The following is a 12,386-nucleotide window of genomic DNA, read 5'->3' on the forward strand; positions in this document are numbered from 1 at the left end:
CATTTCTCCTTTCTTTCTTTCTTTTTCTCCCTTTCTCCTGTCTCCCTTTCTTTTTTTTCTTTCCTTTTCTTTACTCTTTCTTTTTCTCCTTTTTCTTTCTCCCTTTCTCCTTTCTTTCTTTTCTTTTCTCTTCCTTTCCTTTTCTCTTTCTTTCTCCTTTCTTTCTTTTCTTTTCTTTCTTTCTTTCTCTTTTTTTCTCCTTCCTTTCTCCCTTTCTCCCTTCCTTTCTTTCTTTCTCCTTTCTTTATCCATCCTTTCTTTTACTTTTCTTCCTTTCTTTCTCCTTCCTTTCTCCCTTCCTTTCTTTCTCCTTCCTTTCTTTTCTTTTCTCTTCCTTTCTTTTTCTTTCCTTTTCTTTTCCTTTCCTTTCTTTTCTTTTCTTTTTCTTTCTCTCCTTTCTTTCTTTCTCATTTCTTTTCTCTTCCTTTCTTTCTTTTCCTTTCTTCTTTCTTTCTCTTTCTTTTTTCTTTGCTTTTCTTTCTCCCTTTCTCCTTTCTTTCTTTCTCTCCTTCCTTTCCTTTCTTTCTTTTCTCTTCCTTTCCTTTCCTTTATTTTCTATTCTCTTTTTGTTTCTTTCTTTCTCCTTCCTTCCTTTTCTCCTTTCTCCCTTTCTTTCTCCCTTTTTCCTTTCTCCCTTTCTCTTTCCTTTCCTCTTCCTTCCTTTCTTTTCCTTTTCTCTTTCTTTCTCCTTTCTTTCTTTTCTCTTCCTTCCTCTGTTTATCTTTTCCTTTCTTTTTCTTTTCCTTTCTTCTTTCTTTCACTTTCTTTCATTTTATTTTCTCTTTCTTTTTCTCCTTTCTCTCTTTCTCCTTTCTTTCTTTCTCACTTTTTCTCCCTCTTTCTTTCTTTCTTTGTTTCTCCTTTCTTTCCTTACTCCTTTCTTCTTTCTTTCTTTTTCTCCTTTCTCCCTTTCTCTTTTTTCTTTCCTCTTCCTTCCTTTCTTTTCCTTTTTTCTTTCTTTTTCTTTCTTCCTTTTCTTTTCTTTCTTTTTCTCCTTTCTTTCTCCATTCTTTCTTTCTTTTTCTCTTCCTTCCTTTCTTTTTCTTTTCCTTTCTCCTTTCTCCTTCCTTTCGTTCTTTCTTTCTCTTTTTCTTTTTTCTTTCCTTTTCTTTTCCTTTTTCTTTTCTCTTTCTTTTTCTCCCTTTCTTCTTTCTTTCTTCCTTTCTTCCTTTTTCTCCTTTCTCTCTCTTTCTCCTTTCTTTCTTTCTCTCCCTTTCTCCTTTCTCCCTTTCTCTTTTCTTTCCTCTGCCTTTCTCTTTCTCTTTCTTTTCTTTTCTCTTCCTTTCTTTATCTTTTCCTTTCTTTTCTCTTTCTTTTTTCTCCTTTCTTTCTTTCTTGTTCCTTTCTTTTTTCTTTTCTCTCCTTCCTTCCTTCCTTTTCTTTTCTCTTCCTTTCTTTTTCTTTCTTTCTCTTTTTTCTTTCCTTTTCTTTTCCTTTCTTTTCTCTTTCCTTTCTCCTTTCTTTCTCCCTTTCTCCTTTCTTTCTTTCTCCTTTCTTTCTTTTCTTTTCCTTCCTTTCTTTCTCCCTTTCTTCTTTTTCTCCCTTTCTTTCTTTCTCCTTTCTTTTTCTGTTTCTTTTTTCTTTCTTTTCTCTTTTTCTTTCTTCCTTTTTTTCTTTCTCCTTTCTTTCCTTTTATCTTCCTTCCTTTCCTTCTTTTTCCCTCCCTTCTCCCTGGCATTGTGCCCTACATGAATTAAGGCTACTCTCTGGATCATCCCCAGGGTTAGTGAAGCGTTCCCTACCTGTGGCTGATGGATCAAGCGATTAGATGCCACAACGGCTGCTCCGGCTTTCCTTTCCACAGGTGCGCCCGCCTTTCTTGCTTGAGAAACTGCTCCCTCGCCAGCACGAACGTAACACGGTCCTTCTCCTCTTCCTCCCACAGAGCCAGAGCCAGGCTCTGGGGCTGTGCCACCAGGCATCGGCTTCCCCCAGGGAAAGCGTGGAAGCTCAGCTGCTCGTGGGTTGGGCTCATGGCCTCTGCCTCCAGGAGCCACGGCTCCCAGTGACTGAGACCGCCTCCTCCCCTGGAGTCTCAGGGGGAGGGAAGAGGCCGGGGCTGCCCCCAGAAACTTGCACCTAAGCACCTCAGGGCCGAATGCGGGACAGGGGACGGGAAAGGCTGGGTTCCGGCATGGACCACTTTGCTGGGCCTTAGTGGACAGCGTATCCATTGCCAAAGCATGTATTACCTACCAAACAGAAAGGGAGAAAGGCACCACCCCTGACCTCAGTGGGATGCAATTAAATGATCCCGGCTGTCCCAAGTGGGTAGGCACGGGCTGAGCTGCTGGCGGTTCCGTTCCTGGGTGCTCAGGAAGGGTCCCCAGGGAGGGCGGGTGACCCCAAGCCGCCAGATATGTTTTGGGCCGTACAGATGCTTAATGCCAGTGCAAAAGGTTACCGTGTTCGCAGAGTAGAAGATGTCGATTGTCGTTAGCCTGACAGACTGGCACCCTTCAAAGGATCTTCGGTAGAAGAGGGAGTGTCCAGGGTTGTGGCGGGAAGATGTTGCGGTGATTCCTTGATTTTTTTCTAATCTGCATTCACTTAAAAGCACATTAGTCTGTTTTTCCTGCTTTATTTAATCTGGGAGACTTGGTCTGGCCCCTCGCGGGGGACAGGAATTCATCACGCTGGGACCGCTTGCCAGCCAAGGCTAGTTATCCATCTATCTCTGCCCTAGCCTGAGTAAGCTGTCACCCACCCTCCCCTCAGCTGCCTCTAATGGGTCCATTCCCTCCTTCGTGAAAAGGGCCAGCCAGGTCAGAGAACACTCCCCGGACCGACCAAGGACGAGATGCGGCACGCGGTCAAACTAGAGTTGTTGGGGAGATTTCTGCCCCACAGTATTTGAAGGGGAAACTACCCAGTCGGCACACACTAAGAAAATGGGGACGCTCAATTTGGTTTGACATTAGCTTTTGTTAATACAAAATCTCTAGTTCTGAGTCTAAGGGGAGAGAAACCAAAACCGACATGAACATAAACCAAACAGTGTGTACGGCCAAGTGCTTTTTTCTGCCCTCCTAAGGGGCGGGTGAGTTCTTTGCCCGTGACAAACACTTACGGCCGCAGAAAGCTTCGTACTTGAAGCGCAGCAGTGGAACTGATCCTGTTCCAACATCCATCCAGGGGAAGGCCAGTGGAGAGCAGGTTTATCCATCAGGATTTCATTGGGACCGCCACCTGGGAGAAATTTCATTCTTAGTTTACACCAGGCTCTTCTCAAAGTAAGCACTTAATAAATGCGACTGAATGACCGTTACGGTCATCTACCTATCTAAAAAATGGCTCCAGTTAATCTCTACAGCGGGGGCGGGTTAAGGAGCTATGTGAGACAAATCAAAATGTGCACCCTTCCCTCGGAAATGAATACAGGCATAGTTGACACCCTCTTTCTGTCTTCACTGCAAATCACCAGCTCTTATGCTGTATCTTCTTTTTGAATCTGGGCTTCTCAGCTGATGTTTCCTGAGTCTACTGAGGTCTTAATTTGGTCAGGGTTAAGAGGAGCAAAAAGACATCCGGTTTTGGAACCAAGTCCTGACGTGTGTATATCTATATATATATCTATATATATCTATATATCTATATATATCTATATGTGTGTGTATATATACACACACACGTATATACGTATATATATATACACATATATATACATATACATATACATATATATATACACACACATATATATATATATATACACACACACATACTTTGATAGGTCAGGACAATAGATAGATCAGAACTCTCTCTCCATATATATTTACAAGCGCTTAGTACAGTGCTCTGCACACAGTAAGCGCTCAATAAATACAATTGAATGAATGAATATATATATATATATACACATATATGTACTCAGGATGATAGAGAAATAGATCTATAGACAGGTCAGGACTATATAGCTGTAGTCTTGACATATATATATATAGATATACACACACACATACTATATAGTATGGTATATATATAGGTCAGGACTACAGCTATATAGTATATATAGATATATAGCATCTATATATAGGATCTATAATTGACCACTGTCTTGAATAATTCAGGGTTGGATGAAAGGAACCAAGTCCTGACATATATACATATACATATATACACATATACCCAGTGCTTAGAACAGTGCTTTGCACCTAGTAAGTGCTTAACAAATGCCATTATTATTATTATTATTATTATTATTATTATATACACACACACACACACAGGCCTTGGTCACACACACATATACGTGTGTATATGTGTACACACACACACATCAGGCCTTGGTGTCTCACACACACACACACACACACACACACACACACACACACACACACATATCTATATCTATCTATCTATCTATCTATCTATATATATATATATATATAGCCTTGGTTCCTTTCATCCAACCTTGAATTATTCAAGACAGTGTTCAATTTTCCAGAGACAGAGTGAAGGGGGAAGTGTTAATATGGAGACTGAGGCATTGGGGTTGGGGGGCGATGCTGAAGTGGCTGGACTTTACTCTGAAATTTAGCCTCAAACATGCTCCCACCTAGATACCGTGACCTTCTCCTTCTCCTCTCCCAGGCCCCGTCACTTACCACTGTTAGCTGTCCATTTTTGGCTCTGTAGACCTGGGCTTCCCGCCCTTCGCTGAAAAATACGGTGCCTTCTTTTCCGGGGCCGACACGAAAGTGTAAACTGCGGACACAAAGTGGCGGGTTAATTGGAATTAGGATTGTTTCCCTACGGTGGCTGTATGAAGCATGAAAATCCTGTAGTTTATTTTTGAAAGACCTATCGACTACCTTTAAAAAATTCAGAGAACTCCATACCATCAGTTTCAAAGCACTCGATCACCTTGCCCCCTCCTAACTTACCTCCCTGATTTCCTATTATAACCCAGCCCTCACACTTTGTCTCTCTAATGCCAACCTACTCACTGTATTTTTATCTAATCTATCTCTCACCCACATCCAGCCTCTGGCCTGGAATGCCTTCCCAATCCATATCTAACAGAAAATCACTCTCCCCACCTTCAAAGCCCATCTCCTCCAGAAGCCCTTCCTCGACTAAGCTCTCACTTCCTCTTCTCCCACTTCCTTCCGTATCAGCTTTGCACTTGGATTTACCTCCCTCAGCCCCAAAGCACTTATGTATATACCCATCCTACATTTATTTATATTAATATCTCTATCCCTCTCTTGACTGTAAGGTTGCTACGGGCAGGAAATGTGTCTACCAACTCTGTCTCCCTGCAGTCTTCCAAGTGCTTAGTACATTGCTCTAGCACACTAGAAGCGCTCAATAAATACAGTTTGATTCCCAGAAATACAAATCATTTCACAAGTTCACTGCTCACTTTGGGTGTATGGTAGTATGAACTGTATATATGTATATATGTTTGTACATATTTATTACTCTATTTTACTTGTACATATCTATTCTATTTATTTTATTTTGTTAGTATGTTTGGTTTTGTTCTCTGTCTCCCCCTTTTAGACTGTGAGCCCACTGTTGGGTAGGGACTGTCTCTATATGTTGCCAATTTGTACTTCCCAAGCGCTTAGTACAGTGCTCTGCACATAGTAAGCGCTCAATAAATACGATTGATGACGGCTGATTGATGATGAATGGACTCGATTTGGAGGACAGACATTTTGAATGAGCATACAACACAAAATAGACTGAATGCATACCTTCCTTGAACGACTTTCACGATGCTTTCTTTCTTCATGAGAATGCAGAGTTTAGTAATTGCTTCAAAGACGTATTCGCACTGTAGGATCACATCTCCCTGAAAGACAACAGAAGTGTTTTGAGTTTTTTTAAATGAAAGCATACGACGGGATGTTTGGCGATCACTTTCCATTTCTGTAAACAGTTTTCCAAAAAGAGTTAACATGGAAATAGTCAAGAAATCCTGCAGTATCTCCCATGAAGCTGACAGTGAACAACTAACTGCTAGGCTTAGGGAAGGATTTTGTGAAAATGGTCAGAGTTGCCATGTTAGCCATGACTGGGGAAAATGGACTCACAAAAATGTCATGTGACCTTGGGTGACATTCATTTTATTCTCTCAATAACCAAAGTCGACGATAGACTGCAGTCTCAATAAATTCAGATATCATTTTCCTCCCCTACGAGAGGGGGTTGGCAATTCCTTACCTTTTGCTTGTCATCTGAAGGAACGTGAAGGACAAAGAGTCCATCATTCAGGTTACTAGTGGAAATACCTTAATGCAAACCAAAAGTGAAATGTTAGGAATTGGTTCACCTAAAGCCGAGGCCCTTGCGCAAATCGCTGAAGTGCTGCAATAATAATAATAATAATAATGATGGCATTTGTTAAGCACTTACTATGTACAAAGCACTGTTCTAAATGCTGGGGGGAGATACAAGGTGATCAGGTTGTCCCACGTGGGGCTCACAGTCTTAATCCTCATTTTACAGATGAGGTAACAGGCTCAGAGAAGTTAAGTGACTTGCCCAAGGTCACACAGCAGACGTAGCAGATCCGGGATTCAAACCCATAACCTCTGACTCCAAAGCCCGTGCTCTTTCCACTGAGCTACGCTGTGCCCGGCCGGCAATCAAGCCTGGGCACCTCTCAGGTCTGAGTCCACCCCGGGACACTCAGGGACCGTGTCCTTGATGGATCCCGCATTGGGGAAAACTTCAGTCCTCGAGCCGTGCTTCTTCAAGACATGAGAGTCATGCTCTATCCAGACAGATGCACCTTTTAGGAGCAATGTTCTAACTCGCAATGGTAATTTTGGTATTGGTCAAGTGCTTACTATATCAGGCACTGTACTAAGCACTGGTGTAGCACTGCAATACAAGCAAATTGGGTTGGACACGGCCCCCGTCCCGCATGGGACTCACAGTTTCAATCCCCACAGAGAAGTGAACCAACTAGCCCAATGTCACATGGCAAATGAGAGGCGGAGCCATGATTATAACCCGCGTTCTGATTCCCAGGCCCACGCTTCATCCACTATGCCATGCTACTTCTCCTGCCCACAACATTCTCTCCAAAACTTAACTTCTCTATGCCTCAGTTACCTCATCTGTAAAATGGCGATTAAGAGACTGTGAGCCCCCCATGGGTCAACATGATCACCTTGTAACCTACCCAGCGCTTAGAAGAGTGTTTTGCACACAGTAAGCGCTTAATAAATGCCATCATTATTATTATTATTATTATTAAAACACACGGTGAAGACACGTGTGATGGAAGCACATAGATTGATTTCACTTGTATGTGCACATCAGTAAAGTGCTAGGGCACTTTATTATTGTATTTAGTAATTGCCTACTTTGGGTCAAAGCATCATGCTAAGTGGCAGAGTTGACCCACAATAATCAGTTCAGACGGTCACTGGCAGGGCTGGGAAAAGAACCCGGGTTTCATTCCCAGTTCAATGCCCTTTCCACAGGGCTGCACTGCACTTTTTCTAGTAGAATTACCAAAAAAATATCGATTCATGGAAAGGTGGGGTGTGAGTCCATGACTAGCCGACCTTCTATTGGAGATGCAGCGTTCGATCGTTAAAAATCTCCCCCCAAAACAGTGGTTCCTCAAATTCCAATTAAAAATCAATACTTATAAAGTTATGCCCCATCCCTGACTCACACTTCAAAATGACTCTGGCATTGTTCTTTTATCTGCGCAAAATGATTCCCCAATGTTAACCCCCAATGTTACCTTTGAGTGTGGAAAACTCGATTTTCTGCTTGATTTTTGCCAGCTCCACCACATAGGCTGCTCTCTGAGTGAGAATGAGTTGTCGCTGCCGCGGTTTAAATCCGTTCCTGTCGTATTTAACCACCGGTACCCCATACTGAAAAGAGATGATCATATCTGTAAGAAGCACTTAGGAAAAAATTCCCATGTGGCTCTAGGAGTTCATTAGAAAAGAAACTTGGTTTTCCTAAAATATTAATGCCTGCTTATCCAGCAGAGCCAGGCAACATCTTGGCATCTGAGAAATAAGAACAATGCTACTCTGCCTTTCCGCAAAGATGCCAGTACTTACGTGATGGCATCAGAACAAAAAACCAAACCAGGTAGTACTATTTAAACAGCCAAGCACGGTAAGTCAGTTGTCAGTCAACTGGGGTTTCACCAAGGAAATAACTCCACAAAGGAACGCCTGAGGTTTTTGGGCTCAGTCCTGGCTTACAGATTCAGAAGACAGCCAAAGAGCGCATGTGGGTCTCTCAACTACCGTACCCTCCCAATCGCTCAGTACAGTGCACTGCACAAGGGAGACAATCAGTAAATATTACTGATAGAGGACAAACTGGAAGTCATAAGCTAAACAGAAGTAATCAATCAATTGTATTTGAGTGCTTACTCCATGCAGGGCACTTGTACGAACCACTTAGGAAAGTCCCATCCAACAGAATTAGCAGAAAATTATCTGCCCTTAATGAGCTTACGGTCTAGAGGGGGAGACAGACATTCATACGAAACATCTGGGATTACCCATTTTAGTTCTCATTGCCTATCCTGTGTCTCGTTTTCACTTCCTATCCATCTCAAGTTGCACGCATCTCCCTGTTCCCCTTGGAGAAGTGGTGCCCAATTAGGCTTCTGAGGATGCGATGCTTCCAGGGAAGGGCCGATTCCAAACCTTGGTGTACTGAAAACAGACTCTGGGTGGCCTGGCTTGACCTGGGAGCTTAGAATTGATTCAGGTTATTCCTCCTCACCTGGATTCTCTCACTGGAAATGAGCAGTAGCACCTTGGGGTTAATGTCACTTTCATCTGAAATGCAAATCACAAAGCATATCAAAAACAGCACCAGCTTCGGGGACTGTCGCTGAGAGTCACACCGCTCATTCGTTTTACATCGTCTTCTACTTTCTGGTGACAGCTTCTCTAGCTTTTAAAATGGGAAACACTCTGAAGGTTCTGCTTCTACCATCTGGTTCTACGAAACTGGTCTGATTTTGGTATCGTCTAGTTATCCCAGTGCTTCATTATACTGTCACTACTTCCTGAAGTCAAAAAGGCAAAAAAGGGTTCACACCATTGTACCACTATCATTAGCCATCTTGAATTCTTCAAGAACCAGTTTTTAGCTCGGAAGACTACACTGACACTGATAGGCTAGAAAAGCTATTCCTCATGTGTAGCATTCCACCTTGTTAGAGGGAGAAAGAGAGAGGCAGAGAGAGAACTGAATATCCAAAGACAAAGGGGCTGCGGTTTGGTACTTACCTATTCGGCTACTAGCATTCCACCTCGTTAGAGGGAGAAAGAGAGAGACAGAGAGAAAACTGAATATCTAAAGACAGATGTGCTGAGGTTTGGTACTTACACTGACACTGATAGGCTAGAAAAGCTATTCTTAGCCTGTAGCATTCCACTCTATTAGTGGGGGAGACAGAGGAGAGAGACAGAGAGAGGAAGAGAGAGAGAGAGAGAGAACTGAATATCCAAAGACAAAGGGGCTGAGGTTTGGTACTTACCTATTCGGCTATTTGCAAAGGGTTTGCTTATGCTTTGTGGGTAGCCAACCTTCTTGCCTTTGAATATTTCACTTGTAACTACTTTCTGCTGCATCTAGGAATACACAATTGAGACACATACCAACAACCTATTGACATCCAAACTGATTCAAGAGCACTCTATCTCCGTGAAGCAGTTTTTAGGGCCGGACCTCTTCTATTGGAAGAGGTTCACATAAATGAACCATCTGAAATGAGGGGCAGCATTTCTGCAGTTCTCACGGGAAAAATAACTCATGGATGTGAGCTTTGTTAATGTGTCCTGGGGAGACCATGGCCCTCTTAACCTAAACATTCAATTCAAGTGCTTAGAACAGTGCTCAGCACCCGGGAGGGGTTCAATACCTACTATTTGCTTGTATCTACCCCAGAGCTTAGTACAGTGCCTGGCACAAAGTAAGCACTTAACAAATACCACAATTATTTATTATCCATCAATTTGGAGATGGTATGGCCTAGTGGAAAGAACCTGGGCCTCAGAGTCAGAAGAGCTGGGTTCTTGTCCTAGCTCTGCTGCTAGCCCAAGTGACCCTGGGCGCGTCATTACATCTCTCTGGGCCTCAGGTTCCTCATCTGTAAAATGATGACAAGATACTTGCTTCCTCTAACCTCTTCTTGGAATGTGAGCCCTGGGGACTGTGTTAAATCTGATTATCTAAATCTACCCCAGTGCTCTGCACGTAGTAAACTTTGAATTCTATTATTATTATTATTATCATTATAGCAAGTCACTAAGGTACCTGTGCTTTCCTTTCGGCTGGAATTCCTCGGCAATACTGACGCACCAGGTTCCTTAGGCAGATTTTCTTCAGCATCTCGGAAGTCTGGATGAAATAAGGAATTTGTTTATCCCCCCCTCCAACAAACGCTCCACAACACTTCCTGCATTTTGAAAAAATTCTAATTCAAAAGTTCACGTTTAACAGTTCAAGAGAAATATTTTGGCCTTTCCTGTGATGATAGTAACCCCCAAAGCCAATTGGAGAATCTCTCTCAATGGATCTACTCCTGACTCCTTGCACTTCACCTACCCTGAGAAATATGTTATTTAAAACAACTCGGAGTCTCCCGGTAAAAGGGGGAGGGGGAAAGGACCCTTCAATTTGTCGAGCACACATCATTTAGAGAGAAACTCCCCATGCTGTATCCTTGCCTCACCACAACCAGGCCCTCCACTCCAAATGAAGCAGTATGGCCTAGTGGATAGAGCACAGGCCTGGGAGTAAAAAAGGACCAGGGTTTTAATCCCAGCTCCGCCACTTGTCTGCTGTGTGACCTTCTCTGTGCTTCAATTACCTCATCTGTAAAATGGAGATTAAAAATGTGAGCCCCATGTGGGACAGGGACTGTGTCCAAACTGATTAGCTTGTATCTATGCCAACGCTTAGTACAGTGCCTGGCACACAGTAAACGGTTAACAAATACCCAAAAGAGGAAAACACTAGATTGTCTGAGGGCTCAGCTCTAGAAAAATCCCCACCAGCCATTGTCAGTTTCGGTTCTCACATTCTCCAAGATGGCTGGAGGCTGGAGCCAGTTCTTATCCAAGACATTCTTTGGAACGTGATTCCTAAGCTTCAAGAGGTAGCTCTTCCTGACAAAGCTCAAGAATTCCCCATCTTCGAGGGAGAGAGGGTTGTTTCGATTGATGAATCCTTTGATGAACCTAAACAAGAAATCATTTGGTTACTGATTCAGGCTTGCTTCTAGATTGTCTAAGGGCTAGCTGATTCATGTCGTAATCCACTCCGGTCTAAAGGTGGGTTAGCCTCTCTGATCCTTGGCTGGGTCTCCCTCCAAACTGTGCATTTTCGATCATTTGGCTGGGCTAGCCATTTAACGCTCGTGTTAGGTCAATGAGAACCTCCCTCTCCCTGTCACCATCCCCGCTCCTCTGCACATCCTCCTCCGCGGACACCTACTTTTTGACAGTCTCCACAGCCCATTTTCTTCTTTTGGCTTCCTTACGAGCCAGGGCCCCTCTCCAGCAGGCTTCCAGTTTGATGACTGAAATGTTCAATTGGCCGGCATTAGAAGACTCTCTGTTTCTCTAAAGTAACCAAGCCCCACTTGATTTATAAGACCAGATAACTGAAGATAGGCATTTCCCAGGCCAGAGGCAGAAAACCACCAAAACCCATACCCAACTAAGGTACGAAAACACAACTTCCGGAACACAGTAGGGATGTAAGTTGCTTCATGCAGGTCTTCCATTTTGTAACTGGAAGTGGTCTGCTTCTACCTCTTACCTGCTTGCTTCTGTTTCTTGTATTCTCTTTTTCCCAAACAGCCTTTGTATCTGGCTTGAATTCTTGCCACTTAAAATAAAAGAAGTATTTTGCAGGTAAATATTTTTATTTTATTGTGTTAGTTGAGCACTTACTATGTACCAAGTACTGTACTAAGTGCTGGGGTAGACACAAGATAATTGTGTTGGGCACAGTCCCTGTCCCACATAGGGCTCACAGTCTTAATCTCCATTTTACAGCTCAGGTAAATGAAGCACAGAGAAGCTAAGTGACATGCCTGAGATCTCACAGCAGACGAGAAGCAGAGCCACCAGGATTAGAACCCAGTTCCTACTGTCTACCAGGCCTGTGCTCTACCTTCTAGGGCACACTGCTTTTCAGTACAATACAGCTGGGATTAAAGGAACTATTTTCCCATCATTTAAGGGCTTTTAAGTTAGTAGAGTCTTTCAGATCTGGTGCCACGACACTCTTAATACCTGCATGTCTGCTGTGTGACCTTGGGCAAGTCACTTAATTTACGGTCCTCAGTTACTTCAGCTGTAAGTGCTTAAGAAGTATTATAATAATAATAAAATAAAAAATGGACTATGGCATAAGGCTCGAAAAGC

The 12,386-nt window shown here is 42.9% G+C and overlaps 1 protein-coding gene across 1 annotated transcript in view; it reads right to left on the minus strand.

Annotated features, from left to right (window-relative positions):
* Window positions 1–2,763: 2,763 nt before the first annotated feature.
* Window positions 2,764–12,386, minus strand: part of MYO1H (myosin IH) — a 42,810-nt gene continuing 33,187 nt past the window's right edge. The window contains exons 22-32 of the mRNA XM_038763831.1: window positions 11,776–11,844; window positions 11,449–11,533; window positions 11,033–11,192; window positions 10,267–10,350; window positions 9,488–9,581; window positions 8,725–8,780; window positions 7,715–7,850; window positions 6,175–6,242; window positions 5,706–5,803; window positions 4,608–4,707; window positions 2,764–3,189 (exon numbers count right to left, since the gene is read on the minus strand). Coding sequence (XP_038619759.1) covers window positions 3,166–3,189; window positions 4,608–4,707; window positions 5,706–5,803; window positions 6,175–6,242; window positions 7,715–7,850; window positions 8,725–8,780; window positions 9,488–9,581; window positions 10,267–10,350; window positions 11,033–11,192; window positions 11,449–11,533; window positions 11,776–11,844 — 974 coding nt within the window. The 3' untranslated portion in view covers window positions 2,764–3,165. The remainder of the gene's footprint in view (window positions 3,190–4,607; window positions 4,708–5,705; window positions 5,804–6,174; window positions 6,243–7,714; window positions 7,851–8,724; window positions 8,781–9,487; window positions 9,582–10,266; window positions 10,351–11,032; window positions 11,193–11,448; window positions 11,534–11,775; window positions 11,845–12,386) is intronic.

The sequence above is a fragment of the Tachyglossus aculeatus genome, chromosome 21 (assembly GCF_015852505.1).
Source record: "Tachyglossus aculeatus isolate mTacAcu1 chromosome 21, mTacAcu1.pri, whole genome shotgun sequence".
Lineage (NCBI taxonomy): Eukaryota > Metazoa > Chordata > Mammalia > Monotremata > Tachyglossidae > Tachyglossus > Tachyglossus aculeatus.